This window comes from Scardinius erythrophthalmus (assembly GCF_964197995.2).
Source record: "Scardinius erythrophthalmus genome assembly, chromosome: 6".
Lineage (NCBI taxonomy): Eukaryota > Metazoa > Chordata > Actinopteri > Cypriniformes > Leuciscidae > Scardinius > Scardinius erythrophthalmus.
In genome coordinates, this window is record NC_138226.1 from 45398189 (window position 1) to 45418141 (window position 19953).

A 19953-nucleotide genomic window follows, 5' to 3' on the forward strand; every position below is an offset into this window, starting at 1 on the left:
AACCACATCCAAATTCTCCATTGAACTGTTTAAAGTTCTGCACCATTGCCATCACAAATACATATTTTGGCTGTTAGTTTGGTGTGATGTTCTGACCCAGTTTCATCTTTCCAACAGAATCCTGTGTTTTTGACGTTCACGGATGAACGGGGTGAAGAAACTTTGAACCTTTTCCTTTGCCGAACCATAACGGATGCAATAGAACATTTTTACATCGATCCACAAATGGAAGTTCATTGATAGTACACAGAATGGGCCAAATTGAAGTCTTTGATGAGTTGAACACAGGGGAGCCCTCACAGTTGAAGGTTAGCGTAATACTGTCAGTGTGTTCTCCCTGTGTCTCGCGTCTGTATTCTGTTCCAGTGTTGCAATCCAATCTATCAATACCAAACAAAATAAATAATTAAGACAATGGACTAGAATTGCTGCTGGATCACATTCAGGTGCTCTTTGAATACTTCAGGTGTATAGGGATGAAATGTTTACTGGTTTAACGATAAACCATGGTAAAAATCCCATTAGTAACCTTAACACAAATGCATGGGAATACAGGGTCCAGGTAATACTGAAATACCTTTGTTTTACATGGCAATATGTATTTAAAGTGACCAATGCACTGCGACCAACATAGGACCTACAGTTGGAGACTTAGATTGTTTTTGAAGGAGACTTAAATTTGTATTTTGAGAGCAGATTATATCCATGCAATGAGCCCTTCACATGATGGAAAAATACATTTTTACTTTGAATATTTACACAAAATAAGCACATAAGGCTATATGGTAAAACGAAAACAAAACACACCGTTGGATCTTCTGAAGTATCGTCGTCAGATGGAACTGAGTTAGTCTGTTCTTCGTGCTATAATACAGAATTTGCAAAATACAGAAAGGTAATATGACCATATAAGGCCAGGTGCAAAAGAGCACTTTCATTGCATTTTCGGTGGAGAAAAATGCAGCAAGTAGCCAAATACTGAATTGTAGTTGTGCGAATGCGCAATGTAGCGAGTGCGAATCATTGCAGACCCAAATTAGAGTTAATATTAGGCAATTATTTCACAACGTTCATTATATACACTCAGAAACGTAAATAAAAGGGACCTCAGCGAACCGCAATGGTGGATCCTTATGAAGTGTGCTCATCACAAGTACATTCTTCGGGCAGTATGACATTAAACTAGAAACATAGGCTACATTAAACCTGCAATTGATTATTTCCCCCAGCCCAGCGTTTCACTTTGGTGTTACTTACTGTTGTTTTAAATGTGATATTACCTCTCTAAGCGACACAATATAAGTCGAACTGTTCGCGAATCGACAGGTGGCGGTAGTGAGCAGCGAACACAACACAAACAACCATCAATGGGGACGAAGAAGACAGAGTTGACTGCCCGTGTGTGCTGTTCAACACCATGAATAATAACCGCAATGTTTACACTTTTGAGGATTATAAATGCACGCCGGACCCCGTGTTCACGGTGGAGAGGGAGTGCCTCGAGCCCTGTCCGGCGCCGATAGTGGTGGATAACGGCTCGTTCCAGTGCCGCGCGGGCTGGGCGAGCGGGGCTGCGCAGTGTGATCGGCCGCGGCTCGTGTTCAGGTCTGCGGCGGCGCGCAGCAGAGGGGCCGCGCGCAGTGACGCGCACGTGGGGAACGACATCGCGAGCGTCGAGCCGCTGCGCTGGAGCCTCAAGAGCGCGTTTGACCGCGACGCGGTGGTGAACTTCGACATACAGGAGCTCATCTTCGATTACATCTTCATGCACCTCGGAATAAACACACAGGTAATGATGTTATCAGTGGGAAAAGTGTTCAGTCAGTCTCTGTCCACACATTATTTGGGGAATAGAAGCTTTTGACAAGGCAAACTATTTACTATTTCACATGTATGTCATATGCATATATGTATACAAATGGATATGCATATCCGTATCCGTATGTATGTATGCACATGTTTATGTACCATGATTATGGGAAGATTTGCATTGCTCTGGTTTTGGGACTTGCATGAAGAAGCATGTTCAGCACAGTAATTCCCGAAAGCATCTTCCTCTTGCGTTATTCCACCAGTATTACTGTGCTGAAGATGATTCTTCATGCAAGTCCCAAAACCCATGCAAATCATTAAAGCAGACAATGGAGATTGGAAAAAAAAAATACATGTAATATAATGTGATAAACAATACATGCATATACACAATAATACAAGAGGAATATGCTTTTGGTTTCCCTACTTTTTCAAAGGGACTCAGTCTCTCTATCAGATTAGAAGTGATACCTCAGGGATCTGCATTTTTGTGGATGCATTTTTCCATGTTTTCCTGCATGAACATTGAAGGGCACGAGTCGCCATTGGCTAGCAGTTTTTATTTTACTCTCCAGACATTTTACGTGGAATGCAAGAACAATGCAAATGTAACAATTCCATATAAATATATAATATAAAATATACATTTCAAACATTAAGGACAAGTAAACAGTCTGTAATTAAATAACAAATAATCAAACTACAAGCAATAGCACAAATAAACAATAGAACAAAGATGCAAATGAAATAAACAGGTTTTTAAGTTAGATCTGACTGTACAGATTAGGTACAGAAATTGAAGTACTACTTGTGCTTTTGCCAGATCTCTTCTCGTCCGAAATGATTCCAAACTGGCAACGTTACATGAGGTTTTGGGACAAGAGAGAGTCTTAATCGAAATCAACAAAACACCAGATACAAACAGCTGGTGGAAAACGATACTCGTAACACTCTTGCATTCACTATTAATATATTTAACATTCAATGCACCGTGATGAGTTGTGAAACCAGAAGGCCACAGCCTCATTGGAAGAAACGTGAACACTGTAGTGCCGAGTGAAATCGTTCAATTTACTAGCTATTGGCTAATTAAAGACATTTTTTAGCTGCCTAGCGTGAAATTTGGTCACATACGCAACTGATTTTCTTACATTATAGAGGGTTGATTTAATATTCTTATTTTGTATATATAGATCTAGTCTATGTCTATAGTTAAGTTCAGTGGTTATATAGAGGTTATGCAGTGACGTCAGTTTCCCACGGGAACGCACTCCCTCAGCCGGACTGAGTGGCAGAAGAGCTGATGAGTGACTGGATTTAATTGTGGAAACACAAGTAAAACAAACTATTATCAGTTTAAACTAAAGGTTGGACTCGATTTAGTGTTCCTTACAACTCTTACCAAAGATCCAGTGATCCGTGGATATTGACATGCAGCAGGAATCGTGTTTCTTAAACACACAGGTAGCCTAATGATGTTTATCGTGGGAAAAGTTTTCAGTCAGTCTCTGTCCACACATTATTTGGAGAATGAAAGCTTTTGACTAGGCAAACTATTTACTAGGGCTGAACGATATATCGTTATCGTATCTATATCGAGATATGAACTTTCAAGATATTACTATCGAAAAAAGCAACGATATCGACGATATAGATTTCCCCTCTCCGCGCTCGCCCTGCATACAACTCTGGCAGTCACAACAAACATCAGTTTTACGAGTGCCCGTGAATGCACCGCTAAAGCCAGCGCGCGCACACTACCAGGGACGTGGGAACTATATTGTGAGAGGGGGGGCGGCGTTTTCATGGTGACGCGTCATTGCTTGTCACGTGACACACCGCAGCAGCAACAGCGCTGAATGAATGATGATCTGCTTTTATGTCATTTTTCCTTTTTTATTCAGAATATTCACAAATGTGTTAGCTATGGCATGAAATATCTGATATTCTGATTGTCAAATACATGCAAGTGGAAGTATATTGTTGTTTAAACACCTTTATAACGATCGCGTTAGTTGAGCTGTATGCGCGATGGGCGCCGCCGTGTTAGTTTGTGCCGCAGACGCAGTTCAGAGAATCGGATCTGTTGGATTTACAACCTCTATGTTTACAACACGTGAATTCATCCACTACTCCCGAAATACTTAAAAGTAAGTGGCTGGTGAACTGGGAATAGAATAGAGTAAACATTGAAGTTACTTACACAATGTGTATCTGATATGAATAAAACGTGTCAAATTATAATGGAAAGGATTATTATTACCTCTTCCATAGACATCAGTGTGTATTTTACAAACTCTAATGTATTGTTTTTTTATGTCCTTACGTAGTCATATCGTATTGTATCGATATCGAGATATCTGGCATGAAAATCGAGATATGAAATTTTGTCCATATCGTTCAGCCCTACTATTTACTATTTACTTTTTCACATGTGACTCATTCCAGAATTGCGGGCACATTTCAAGTAGAGAAAGAAAACAAAAAACAGGATTTTTTTTTCTGTTAAACTTTTATTTTCATAAAATGCACTTTAAATTCAACATTTCAATATTTGCTGATATTAAACTTGTAAGATTTAAAATATTATTTCTGAAAAATCAATGTACTAACAGAAAAATCTGTCAACTCTGTTATAGACAAATTGGGTCAAATATACAGTTAACAAATGTAACAATTTTTAAACCTGTCATCCCTAAGATAACTTTTGTCTTTTCATCCATTAATGCAACTTCAAGCATAATAAGATAGAGACTTTTTGTTTTGGAGTAAAAATATCAACACGTTTACCTGAAAAGTTGCCAAGATTGTGTGCATTTTCTCCAAGCATGGCTTTAAACGGACAGTGTGGCATTTTTCTCCACTAGGGGTCGCTGACCTATTTACAATAACAAAGGCATAGATTGATGACGCAACATTTGCTAAGAATTATGGATCTTGTCGTCAATGTCAAGCCGACCGATCTAATAATGTTTATGGATGAGTGAATACATCAATGCTTTTATCATGACTGTGATATGAAGCAGTTCGGGATTGCTAAGAGACAGCTATCAGCTCCACATGCGACGCGAGTCCCGCGGATATAAAAGGAATATGGACATTTCATTCTACCGAACTACACGCAGAATTACTACTCACAGGTCAGTTTATTTGACAAATTAAACTTGTGAGGTAACGCAGCGCTGTTTCACTGGTCTAACATTACATTAGCACACTAAACTGCATTTGAATGTGTTGAATTGTATGTGTTAGTCTGTCTGTATGAGACTAGCAGTAAGCTAGATCAACATTAGAATAACATACAGATCATATTCTAACATTTTATCATTGTTGAGCTATATAACATTGATTAGTTTTATGTAAATGTGCTCACCTGTTTAATAAAGTACATGTAGAAGCGGTCGAAGTCTCGGACGTGGAGCTCTCGTTTATATACTGTCTATGGGAGCTCTCGGCATCTCGAAAACACCGCGCTGATATTGATTCTCGTTTTAGTTCTCCTTTTATATCCAAAGTCTGCTTGCCATGGTCCATAATGTTTGAACGAAACAACAACAACAGCGTGCAGATAGACATTGCGAACTACACATTTGTCCACGTCTGTCGCTTTGGTTACTATCAGACGGCTCTGGTTACCATGGCAGTAAGAGCGGAAACCAGGAATAACGCGCATATGACACCATTGACTGTGACAAAACGGAAATAAATAAACGTGCCGTTTCTTCGAATTAAATTACAAATTTCTCCTGGTTTGAAAGTTTTTGGAAACAGTCGGGATAATGTAAGTACACAACAACAAAAAATATATATAACATAGATATAGTGATTTTTTGCTATTTTTAAAGCAAAAAAGTTACATATTGTGCCTTTAAAAATGAATTAAATCCTTTAAAACTCCATACGAATACTACTAGTTATGCTAATAAGATTATTTTCAATTTGTTAACAATAAAACACTTATGATATTTTAGTAAAACCTTAAACAGATCAGCATTGATCATAACAGAGTTATTAATAACAGAGTTGACCACCCATAGGTAAAAGATCAAAAACAGCAACATCTTCTGCCAGAGTAATAAGGTCCACTGAGTCGATTTGCAGAGAGAACAGTGCAGCTTTATTCAGATAAATGTGAACAAAATAAACACACTTGACATGAACATGACACTCCCCAACAGCAGTTCGAGGGAGCAAAGCTAGACTAGATATAATGGGTGACATGGGGGCTATGTGTACACACAGACTATTGACTAACAAGAAACACCTGTGAACAATCAGAAAATGAACCAATGGGAAAACAGAACTGAACAAACAAGAACCAATGAGAACACATGAACCAAAGGAAGCACATGACCAGATCTTCATTATGGGATAGTGGGAATCACAAGACAAACAGGAACCGTGACTATGATTAAACTTCAAAATAAAAGACATGAAACAAAAACCATAGCAAACGTGACAGCCAGACTCTGAAACTTTTGAACCCATTTTAAGTGTAAAAACAACTTAATCCTATCAAATACATCTGATTTACAGATCTTTAATGAACTTGAAAATGAACTGTGTCTCTCTGATATGGAAAGTAGGTTGTGGGATGATTCTGAGGACATCACCAAAGAGAGACCGCAATCCTCACAGGATCCTTTTGCATGTGTCTCATGGACCTCAAGGGATGGTCCCAGGATCATATTTGGTGACACACCACTGTCCATTTAAATATCCCAGTTGATTTAAAGTCCCCGTGAACTGGAAGTTGCAAACGACTTTTCTCCAGTGTTGTGACGTATTTCCCAGTGAAAGGGAATATTGACAGACAGAGGGGGCAGGGTTTTACTCTAGCGCTCCTCCTCTCCGTCTCTGCTCATAGCAGACTAATGGTTTGAGGGGAGTGGTTAAGCGTTTCCCAATTGCTTGGCATTTTGAATGTGTTTTCCTTCACTGACCAGTCCGTCCGCTGCTCTTTCTAAACTCCGCCCACTCCATCTGGTGTACCTTTTCCATAATCGGTAGAGTTACAGGAGTAAAATTGGGGTCATATTAAACTGTGTGAGGTTGGGAAGTGTTTTAAAAGATGGGACGACAACAGAAATAAAGTTAATAAATGAAGTGTATTTACAATTTCTACCAGGAACTTATAACAACACAATACAACTAGAAGCCTTAGGCTGTTAAAAGAAGTCCATTGGTTCCATACCATAAAACAGTCCTCAAGAGTCATCGTGTGCTGTAAGTCCCAATGTGTAAGTGTCCAGCGGTGTATATACAGTCCAACTGTAGAGATAATCCAGTGAAAAGTGATGGGGTTTGCTGGAATGGAAAGTCCTTAAAAGAAACTCCTCGATCCAGCTTTGGTTGTCTTGACAGGGATCTTGTTTGTTTGCCATGCTGCTTCCTTTATGCTGGCTATTTCCTGTTTCCTGTCATGTGATCAATCACATGACAGGCAGACCCAGTATGGATTAAAGACATACACACATTAAAACAGATAAGATTAATAAAGTGGGATAAAAAAAATTATTAAAAGTCTAATATATAATGATCATAATATATAGAGTGGTTAAAACACGTCATGTGTGACAGTGTCACAATGGTAGTAAGCAGTCGTGGGTCTTTCATGCGGAGACTCCTCATGTGCTTGCAATTTGAATATAATGATGCATTTAAAAGTTAATGGCTAAACGTATCTTTTATCTTTACAAAAGTTCACAATGCTGCTGCAGATGCAATAGAATGTAGACAACATTTAATAAATACATTTTCGTCAGATTAGACACGGATAATTAATCACTCAAACCCCTTTATCTAAACCTCTCTACATAACCGCCGGGCTTGCGCGTCCTCCATGTCTGTAGTTTTTTAGCACTTTTCACTCGTGTGTAGTTCTAATCGAATCCTCGTCCAACACGCGATGGGTTGTGGTGGGCAATATTAGCCATTAAAGTGTTCACGGATCTGCACTTCGGACTCTGACCGGAAATATTAGACCATCGGGATATCTTAGGAACACTCATTTCAACATTCTACGATTTGGGATGTACTAATTATATTCTCGAATACTATTTAGGATGGATAATATGCGAATTGGGATGCACCACATGTTTGTTTGCCATGCTGCTTCCTTTATGCTGGCTATTTCCTGTTTTCTGTCATGTGATCAGTCACATGACAGACAGACCCAGTATGGATTAAGGACATACACACATTAACACAGATGAGAAGAATAAAATGACTAAGACAACATGTAAACCTATTAAAGCTCCAGTATGCGACTTTGGTATTTGACCACAAGAGGGCGCAGTTTCAACAATAACAAAGGCGAAGCTTGATGACGCTATGAAGGAGGTGACGATGGGAGATGTCGTTTTTAATGCGTTTTCACCATCTAGCGATATATCTATATGGAATTAATGAATCATGATCACGGATGAGGTAATTTATTCGTTTTTGTATTACCTGTATGTCTGATCGTATTATTTTATTTCATCATAATTAATGAACTGCAAGGAACTTGTAATGTTATGCTATATTATCCCATTACAACATACAGCTATTTGTCAAATGATTTGTTTGGTTAATGTTGTCCAGTTTTACGTTTTTATGGTTAATGCCGTGTTGTTTAACGTGTTCAAACCAATATATAAAAGTAAATTTGAACGAACATTTGCAAGTAATGACTAAATATATTTTTTAACATCATATCCGATTGTATTTAATTGTACTGCCATAAGCTCGGTCACCACACGTGATAAAAAGCCTTACCGAAGTACAAAGAGCAATATAACTTTGTTTATAAGTGCTATTATTGACAGTTGCATGTCTTACCTGTCTATCAATACACTCGCGAGACCAGAGTCTCGGTCAAGTCCAAGATTGACGCGCAGCTCTCTCCATCTCGAAAACGCCTGCCGATATTTATCCGGGTTTTATTCCTCCGTTTGTCACACAGTCTAAGTGTATCCGAATATGGACGCTTTCGTTTTGTTGGCACTTCAATACTCGCCAAAGAGTTCGTGATCCATAACAGCTATAACCATACAGTCTATGGCTATAACGCTTTAACCACCACTTCCGCATTTGACCATGCGATATTCCGGTGTGGTGGGTCATATTTTTTATTTTGTTCTTTTTTTATTCTTTGTCAGACGTCTTTATTGTTTATTGTGATAAGAAAAAAAACCTCAATAAAGTTGTTGTAAAAAAAAAAAAAAAAAATCCGGTGTGGTGGAAAAAAGGGATATTGCGTCACTGAGGCGCGACATTTCTTTTCCGGGACGGCCAGTTATTTAAAATCGGAATTTCTCTGAAATACAATATCTCAAAAGTCTCCAAAGATTTTTTAAGTACACAACTGGAGGAAATATATCACACTGTGCAAGTTATTTTTGGAAATTTTATTACAAAATTCCTACATATTGGAGCTTTAAAAGTCTAATATACATATAATCATCATAATATATAGAGTGGTTAAACACGTGTCATGTGTGACAGTGTCACAGTGGTAGTAAAGCACACATGTTTGTCCACTCCACCACATGAAGGATCGCTGTGTGAGAGTCCTGCTGCTGAGAGCTTGTTTGAGTAACGCCAGCTCCCCCTGTGTGCGCTCAGGGTCGCGTGGATCACCCGGTGGTGGTGACGGAGCCGGTCTGCAACCCGCTGCACTGCCGACAGATGATGTCCGAGCTGCTGTTCGAGGGCTACGGCGTCCCGCGGGTGGCGTACGGCGTGGACAGTCTCTTCAGCCTCTACTGTAACAGTGACGGAGCAGCTCTGCCCCCTACAGGCCTGGTGGTGTCCTCAGGGTACCACTGCTCGCACGTGCTGCCCGTCATCAACGGCAGGTAGCGCAACACACCACTGTCTCTCCCGAGTCTTTTGATAACAAACAGTCTCAGCTTTCAAACTGTGTTAGTTTCATATCTAAATTAAAATAATAAATGTGGTTTTGGCGCTCTATAATGTGGCGTGACGGATCACTAGCTCCTCAGTTCAAGTGGCGTGTGAACCGATCATATTTACGACTAGTTATCGCATGAAATAATCATCGGAAAGCCCTTGAAAGAAATAGTACAGTTTACTGAAATGTATCATGTCTCGTGTAACATTTGTTTGTATGCAGTTTAATGAATGTGTGAATAAAAAGAAAGTGAACAAGGCACTCAGTAATCTGGTAATTTCGTGCTGGTGATATTTTTTCAAATAAAGACAAGGTAACGCTAATTTTACATACAGCACACAGTGAAAACGATATGAATAAGACAGTTGGCAACTGGATATATCAGCATATTTTAAAATGAAGGATTTAAAGTGTTTCGATCGCGTCTCCTGTGAAGCTGATCTTCTGTTCGCATTCACTCACTTCGCACGGAGTGACCGACCGTCACTCGCAGACAGTAATGCACACTTCACAGATATCACAGCTGGATTCCATTAAATCTGCAAGGTTTGTGAAATTAAATGTTTATTATATATTCAGAGATTTGTTTAAATGACGTAGATGTGCATTTGCTGAATGTTGACGGCAAATGAGAACTTATTTAGCCTGATTGTTTGCCTTTTCTGTTACAAATAATATAAAGCAAACGCTTTACTTACTTCGCATACCATTCACTTTCTTTGTTTACCAGTTCTGTCTAACAAAGTTAGATATGACTGACAGAGATCGTAAATTAATGAAGACGGAGAAAATGAGTCAGCGCTGTGTGTGTGATCTGAGGAGCTGCCGTTGCCGTTCTCTTCTGGCGCTGGTGTTCTCAGCGCTGCCCGTCAAAATAAAAGTCTGGAGCGCCGTCAAAATAAAAGTCCCGCTTTCAACACATCGGCCAATCAGAAAAACTAATCGGCCGATCCGATATTTCAAAAATACCAAATATCGGCCGATATATCGGTCGACCACTAGCATCGATATGAACATTTTGGCCGATACCGATAACCGATCATTTTTCTGTATTTGAAAGCCGATAACCTGATATATTGGCTGATAAATCGAAAGTTTTGAGAGCCTGATTACAAATACAATGGTCTCATCATTAAAATCCATTTCCAAACCACTCAATATATTTATTGTTATATATTGTTCTCATTATGATTTTGTGTAGCCGATATGACAGATTTTGCGCTGCACATGTTGTGCTGAACTGTATTTTCCGTTTTGAAGGGATTCCTATCTAATCAAAATCATCATCTGAAATGTCTCAGCTGAAGGAAATTAGGCAATTCCACGCAAAACTGTCACATCCATAACGCCAACTAAATACCATGGCATTGTGTTGGTGTTATGGATGTGACAGTTTTGCGTGGAATTGCCCAATAATACATTATTTATTGGCTTTAATTAGTCTTATCAGGCCGATAACAATAACGATGAACATAAATATCGGCTGATACCGATATAGTGTCCGATATATATCGTGTCCGATATATCGTGCATCACTAGTGTAATACAGTGCTATGCATAAGTTTAGACACCCATGCTAAAGTTGACTAAAAAGAGGAATAAAAAAATCATCCTTTGGAAACTGAACTTAATGCCTTAATTAAAAAAAATTGGAAAAATCCAACCTTTAAGGACACCAGTTTTCTTTGTGAATGAATAATGTATCGTAAATAAATAAATGTTCTTCCTTAAAATACAGGGTGCATAAGTTTGGGCACCCCTATGTTAAATTCCCATAGAGGCAGGGAACTACACTGCGACCAAAATGGTCGCATATGCGACCTTTTGAAATGCCATTGCGACCTTAATTTTTAATGGGTCGCAAATGTATCACTGATTATTTTTGTACCTATGTTTTAGGCAATATGCTATGATTTACTATGAGCATTTATTAAAACAGAAATGTGTATTTTAAGAATACGTTTTATAACTTGCTCTGCCTCTGAGCATTCAAAACATCAAGTTAACTTCAGCCCCGCGACCGTTACTTAGATTAAAACGTAGCCTACCATTGTATCAGTGGTGCGCGAGCGGCTCTCTCTCTCACACACAAACACGGACGCGCACACACACAGAGAGAAGATAATTGTAAAATGAAAATTGACGGGCTATAGTTTACATTTAATATTTAACGTTTTATATTTTAACGTGTTCTAACCACTGATCTATATAGAATGACATTATATAGATCAGTGGTTCTAACGTGCGTTCCTTCCTCAGCGCGTACATGTGAAGCTCACATGCACTAAAAGCCTGTCTACCAGCGCCTGGATACTGGACTAAGTTATCTTTCGAGTCTTATTGTGCTTATACTGTTAAATACACACAAGGTTTAGATAAACAAAGTCGGTTATGTCTAAAGTGAAAGCAAACTTGAGAAAATTGAGTAAATCTGCTTGTCAAATGCGTCTATTAGACGCATCGCGCGCAACTCTTAAAGAGACAGTAGCAATAGTAAACACGCTGCCGCTTGTCCTTAAAGGGATAGTTCACCCAAAAATCATTTACGCACTCTAATGTTGTTCCAAACCTGTATTAATTTCCTTCTAATATTTTCTAATATTTTTATAATATTAATATTTTTAAGAATGTGGCTATCCAGTAGCTGGTCCCCGTTGACTTCCAAAGGAGAAAAATATACTAAGTCACTGCGGTACATCAACTGTTTGGTTACCCACATTCTTCCAAATAACTTATATTTTCAACAGAAGAAAGAAACTCATTTGAGTTTAAAACAACTTGAGAGAGTAATTTATGACAATTTGAATTTTTAGAAGAACTATTCCTTTAATGTTAATAAAACAACAAAATGCAAAGAGAAAATCACTCACTGCTCTTGACTGAAGTAGCTTTATTAAGTATCAATGTATAATTTATACAGTGAAGTCTATTTTGTTTTATTTTCATATTTGTTCATTTAATTACTTCAATGCTACTGTTAAATACACCTATACTGTAGCTGAAAACATAAAACACTGTTTATTTAATTTGTATATTAAGTTGTGTATGTGTAATGTGCATCTTTGATCTTAATATTTAATAACAAAAAGAAAATAATGACACATATTTTTATCTTCGCCCCTGTCTGCTATTTTTTTATATATGTTTTGTTACCCAAGGCTTTGTTTTTAAAATATGGACATAAGTTTTGGCTGTAATGCTCAGTCGCAAAATAGTAAAACCAACATAAAAAAGAATTGTGATAAAATCGTGAATCGTGATTTTCCTGAAAAAAATCGTGATACAATATTTTTGCCATTGGAATAATAAATTAAGTAGTCTATCTTAATTGTACACAATATTCCTGTTTTTTTTTTTTTTTACTGTTTTATGCCATAACAGCAATATTAATATCGGTTATTATCGGAATCGACCACAATTTTCACATCGGTGCATCACTACTTAAGAGTTCAGGAGTCTGCCCATCTGTGCCAACCATAGCATGTTGAAATCCATTTAGGAGAAAATCTATCCCAACCAATGTTAAAGAAAACAAAAACAAGAAGGCATGTGGTTTAAAAGAAGGCAAGTAAAATAAAAAACACATCTGTATGTAATACAGTTTCAGTATTGTTTATTATTATCCAGAGCGGCTTACTATAAATAATTTGTGCGACCAAATCATGTTTTGCGCCAGTAACTGAAAAAGTTAGTAGCGCAAGTGCCACCAGTGGAAAAGGTTAGTGTAGTTCCCTGCATAGAGGCAGGCAGATTTTTATTTTTAAAGGCCAGTTACTTCATGGATCCAAGATATTATGCATCCTGATAAAGTTCCCTTGGCCTTTGGAATTAAAATAGCCCCACATCATCACATAGCCTTCACCATACCTAGAGATTAGCATGGTTTTATTTCAGTTAGCCTAATAGCTAGTTTGATTTGCATTAAGAGATGATCTTATGGAAAGTACCCCATGCCAATCTCTAGGTATGGTGAAGGCTATGTGATGATGTGGGGTGATTTTAATTCCAAAGGCCAAGGGAACTTTATCAGGATGAATAGTATCCTAAAAAAAAAAAAAAAAAAAAAATACTTAAAAATAAAAATCTGCCTGCCTCTATGGGAATTTAACATAGGGGTGTACACACTTATGCACCCTGTATTTTAAGGAAGAACATTTATTTATTTACGATACATTATTCATTCACAAAGAAAATTGGTGTCTTTAAAGGTTGGATTTTTCCTAATTTTTTTAATTAAGGCATTAAGTTCAATTTCAAAAAGATGATTTTTTTATTCCTCTTTTTAGTCAACTTTAGCATGGGTGTCTAAACTTATGCATAGCACTGTAACTAATCACTATTATAATATTATAGTCATGTATGGCGTCATTTTTAAGTCAAATGTCATGAGCGTGTAAGACATGCTCACGAGCACATTATGTTATTTCACGCGCGCAAAAATGAACCTTCAGCTGGCATGATAAAAGTACTCGCGCACAAATTCAACAACCGAGAGGTGTACAGGTAGCTGCGAGCGAGCGCCTGGCATACTCTCATGCTTGTACAGTGGAATCCTGCTCGCGCGCAGTGGATTTCTGCTCGCGGAGTGCTGTTTTGCTCGCGCAGTGGATTTCTGCTCGCGGAGTGCTGTTTTGCTCGCGCAGTGGATTTCTGCTCGCTCAGCTGATTTCTGCTCGCTCGAGTCTACACGACTTTTGACAATTTGGGGGCGGAAACCAAGGAGGGCACTGACCCTCTTATGATTGGTCACTTTCATCATGGAAAATCTTGGGAAATCCTAACCCCGCCCACCTTCAGACGCAGCGCGCGTCACTCAGCTCGCTCTGCTACTCCGGCTATCTCTGTATATTTTAGACAACGAAATATGTGATAAAACACCATACTAACTATTTTCGTTTTCATTTAAAGAAGTCTTAAACATGATAGCCACACACATGTGGTTCATGCAACGCGTATTGATTATATTCACTGCACATAACGTTTGCCTATTAAAAACAAAACTAAATATAAAACACAAACCTGCCTCTTTTCGTTTTAAATATAATATAAAAACATTAAACATTTTAATATGGTCCAGGCAATATGTGCATTTGTACTAAACAACAGATTTTGCAGTAAACAACATTACAGTTTTTAAATTTTTAAATACAATTATTACAATTTAAAATGACAAAACTCAACCCAGTCTCTTTTTGTTAAATTTCAGTTTTATCAATATTAGCCATGATAAAAGTATAAGTAAAAGGTATAAGAAGCTATAAGCTACAAATAAAGCAAACAATTCAGTCAAACATACAAAGTCAGCGCTCTTGTCTAACCATACAACGATGACCGGGCGCTCGGCACTCATGTACCCCGCCTGGAACAGCCTTTCCTCGGTTATAGTCTTTCTGACGTTCGCCGCTTTCGCTGGCGTCTCTCTAGTGGTTAAACATGAGATATAATTCGTCTTGTGTATATCTAACGGGCGATTTTTGGTCTCGTGAATCTATAATTTATTCCCTGGCCATTGTGGCCAATCGTTTTGGCTGAGGGGAAGTTTCATAACTTTATAAGCTATTTAACTTTACCGTTGTATGGTTTTACTAGAGCGCTGACTTTTTGTGTTTGACTGAATTGTTTGCTTTATTTGTATAGCTTCTTATACCTTTTACTTATACTTTTATAATGGCTAATATTGATAAAACTGAAATTTAACAAAAAGAGACTGGGTTGAGTTTTGTCATTTTAAATTGTAATAATTGTATTTAAAAATTTAAAAACTGTAATGTTGTTTACTGCAAAATCTGTTGTTTAGTACAAATGCACATATTGCCTGGACCATATTAAAATGTTTAATGTTTTTATATTATATTTAAAACGAAAAGAGGCAGGTTTGTGTTTTATATTTAGTTTTGTTTTTAATAGGCAAACGTTATGTGCAGTGAATATAATCAATACGCGTTGCATGAACCACATGTGTGTGGCTATCATGTTTAAGATTTCTTTAAATGAAAACGAAAATAGTATGGTGTTTTATCACATATTTCGTTGTCTAAAATATACAGAGATAGCCGGAGTAGCAGAGCGAGCTGAGTGACGCGCGCTGCGTCTGAAGGTGGGCGGGGTTAGGATTTCCCAAGATTTTCCATGATGAAAGTGACCAATCATAAGAGGGTCAGTGCCCTCCTTGGTTTCCGCCCCCAAATTGTCAAAAGTCGTGTAGACTCGAGCGAGCAGAAATCAGCTGCGCGAGCAAAACAGCACTCCGCGAGCAGAAATCCACTGCGCGAGCAAAACAGCACTCCGCGAGCAGAAATCCACTGCGCGAGCAAAACAGCACTCCGCGAGCAGAAATCCACTGCGCGAGCAAAACAGCACTCCGCGAGCAGAAATCCACTGCGCGAGCAAAACAGCACTCCGCGAGCAGAAATCCACTGCGCGAGCAAAACAGCACTCCGCGAGCAGAAGCCCGCTGCGCGCGAGCAGGATTCCACTGTACAAGCATGAGAGTATGCCAGGCGCTCGCTCGCAGCTACCTGTACACCTCTCGGTTGTTGAATTTGTGCGCGAGTACTTTTATCATGCCAGCTGAAGGTTCATTTTTGCGCGCGTGAAATAACATCATGTGCTCGTGAGCATGTCTTACACGCTCATGACATTTGACTTAAAAATGACGCCATAGTCATGTACCAACTGATAGCGATGGGCAGCTTCAGTCCTGGAGGGCGTCTGTCCGGCAGAGTTGTCCATGTGCGATGGATGTCATGAGTGTGTGTGTGTGTGTGTGTGTGTGTGTGTGTTGAATCGAAGGCTGGACTCGGTGAACTGCAAGCGTGTGAATCTGGGTGGAGGTCAGGCCGCCTCGTATCTCCAGAGACTCCTGCAGCTGAAGTACCCTGCGAACCAGCCCTCGCTCACACTGAGCCGCATGGAGGAGCTCCTGCACCGGCACAGCTACATCGCCCCCGACTACCAGCAGGGTGAGCACACACACACACACACACGTTACAGCACAGCTACATCGCCCCCGACTACCAGCAGGGTGAGCACACACACACACACACACGTTACAGCACAGCTACATCACTCCGGACTACCAGCAGGGTGAGCACACACACACACACACACACACACACACACGTTACAGCACAGCTACATCGCTCCGGACTACCAGCAGGGTGAGCACACACACACACACACACACACACACACACACACACACACACACACACACGTTACAGCACAGCTACATCGAACACCTTCACATACACAGGTACGCACACACACACACACACGTTATTGTGTCACAGGACAGAATCGAGGCACAGCTCACTCATTTTGACGTTCATTAGAAGATCATTTTTACAGTTACAGCCACCGTTTAAATGTTAACATTTCAATAATAAATTGAAGTAGAAACATAATATCATAGTTGATATAAAAACTGTGCAGTTTAAGTGTTCGTATACACTCTTGTGGACAGTTTTCATTTGAGTGTTGATTGTTGAATTAATTTGATTAGTTGATTATCAATAAACTAAACTAGAGCTGCACGATTCGGGTTAAACTGAGAATCACGATTTCAAACAGATCACGACACTCCCACGATTCTGAACAGAAAACTAAAAAATGAAATAACGTAATTTACTAGAGGTTCTGATAAAATGTTTATTGCTGCAGTCAATTTAAAATATTTAATAAATATTTTAAAAACTCGGTTAAATGAATGATTCACTGACTCAAATACTTTTATTTCTCAATGAATCTGCGTATATGAACAAATCTCTTGAAGGAATGATTCGATGTCAAACACAGTTTTAACGGTCACTTGGCGCCACCTACTGGTGTAACGATGTCATCAATTCAATCTTAATTACTTGAAGCATCAACTTTTTTTTACTTTCAGAAAGTGATTTGCTCTTGATCGCTTCTGTGTGTTTAAATATAAACTTTTATCGCAGTACTTCTGTGACGGTAAGAATATCTGTGACAGAAATAATGATACTGTGTGTTTGAAGAGAAGCTGTTTTATACATGACATCACTGCTCTCTCTGGCTCGTTGTCATTGGTAAAGCGGATAGTTCCAGTCCTTGATTCTGATTGGTTGAGTCGCGTTCGAACCTGATGTAAATGACTCAACAAACACACACACCGCGTTACATTAGTGTTACTGCGCAACTGCCGTTTGTGATTCTGTGTTGCTGCATGTGTTGCTCGGCAACCCTTTTAGGAACTACATTGCTTGGCGGAGGAATAAATGTGTTTTAACGTTATATTTTTTGTTGCTGGTGTTTATTTTATGAATAAAACAAATATTAAAATGAACTCCGCGTCGTGCCTAAAAACGCCTCTTAGCTGATCTAAATTCACTGTAAATCACGGCTCCGCGGGGCTTATTGCTTTAATAGGAATGAGTGTGTGTTTAATCGAGATCTTTTAACGAGTAATCGTGCAGCTCTATTTCGTTGAAACACTATTTTGGGCTTGAGTCAACCTCGAGTTTGTCTGAACAGCACTCATGCTCTCATGAACTGTGTGGCAGAGCTGGAGAACTGGCGCAGTCCTGTGTTCTACGAGAGGGAGGTCCACCGCGTGCAGCTGCCGTTCTCCGGGCGTGCGGCGGGTGTGTGTGTGAGCGCGGAGGAGCGGAGCGAGAGGAGAGCTCAACAGCTCCGGCGACTGCAGGAGATCAACAGCCGTCGCAGAGAAGAGAAGCTGCAGGAGGACCAGAGGCGGCTGGACACACTGCTGTCGGTGCAGGTACACACACACACACACACACACATGCACACACACACACACACACACACTCTGACTGTGCTGTTCCCGCAGGAGCTGCTGGAGGACGGCTCTCTGGAGCTGTTTCACAGGAGTCTGGTGGAGCTCAACATGGACTCGGCCGAGGAGCTTCAGTCCTACATCCAGAAGCTCAGCATGAGTGTGGAGCAGCACCGGCTCATGAAGCCCGAGGTCAGGCCCTCTAATCTCACACTTCATGAGTGAGTGAACACAGCTAACACTTCAGTATGGGGAACACATTCACCATTAACTATGACCTTTCCTCAAACTCCTAATTACTGCTTATTAATAGTTAGTAAGGTAGTTGTCAAGTTTAGGTATTGTGTGATTAAGGGATGTGTAAGATGCAGAATAAGGCATTAATATGTGCTTTATAAGTACTAATAAACAGCCAATATGCTAGTGATATGCATGCTGATAAACAACTAGTTAACCCTCTGGAGTCTGAGCGGTTTTCTGGGCCCTTGAGATGTTCTGACATGCCCTGACATTTGTGCTTTTTTCAGTTGCTTATAAACATATTAATGGCAAATGTGTAAATTCACTCTATAAAGCACAAACAGGGCTACCATAATATGTGAGCCACGTGTATGTACATTAGACTTGTAGTCAAGACCGCCTAAACCGAGACCAAGACACTACCAAGACCAGAGGGTATCGAGACCAAGACCGAGACCAAGTCGAGACCGGAGGGAAAAAAACAGACTAGTGTTGAAGCTAAGCAATAACTATGAATTCAAGAACAGCAGCATATTCAGCCGCAGTTTACATTCAATACATATTAGACGGTATTACTTCAACTACACAGGCAGAACTATACAGAGACAGACCATGTCATGTGTGTGACTGTGAGCTCACTGTAAATGTTTTTGCTGACTGGGTGAGATCAACTATGTTAGCAATTATTGCATGACGGCTGTTACTGCACTATTAGAGGATTGAGGCTCCCTTAACTTTAGTGTACTGTTGAGGACTGACATGACTGGTACTGACTGGTTCATCTGACAAAACATCAAACACCTCCAACATATTGCTCCTCCAACAACTGTCTAAAGAATGAGAAATATGTAACCAATTAAAATTATACTTAATGTGTAGATTAAATCGTATAACATCAAATTAAAGATACACAATTCTAAACTTGGATTAGGCCTAATGTTTAGTCAACACAACAGAGATATGCAGATGATATTTAAAAGACCATTTATTTAGCCTAACACCACCATCCTAAATACAATACTGTAATCAAACAACACAACACACACACACACACACACACACACACAGATATCAAAGACACAAATTCATCCAAGCAAATGCCTGCCTATCTCTGCCGATTTCGGGGTCTCAGACTCCAAATGAACCCATTCTGTAACTTTTAAAAACATAATTACATTTTTAAAAACGAAATTATAGGCTTAAGTGCGCGATCCGAAAGTTGGTCGTTTTGTCGCTATGGTTA

General features: G+C 39.3%; 1 protein-coding gene across 1 annotated transcript in view; it reads left to right on the forward strand.

Moving 5' to 3' along the window:
- Window positions 1–1288: 1288 nt before the first annotated feature.
- Window positions 1289–19953, forward strand: part of actr5 (actin related protein 5) — a 34487-nt gene continuing 15822 nt past the window's right edge. The window contains exons 1-5 of the mRNA XM_081368823.1: window positions 1289–1789; window positions 9421–9653; window positions 16502–16671; window positions 18235–18452; window positions 18525–18662. Of these exons, the coding sequence (XP_081224949.1) occupies window positions 1418–1789; window positions 9421–9653; window positions 16502–16671; window positions 18235–18452; window positions 18525–18662 (1131 nt within the window). The 5' untranslated portion in view covers window positions 1289–1417. The remainder of the gene's footprint in view (window positions 1790–9420; window positions 9654–16501; window positions 16672–18234; window positions 18453–18524; window positions 18663–19953) is intronic.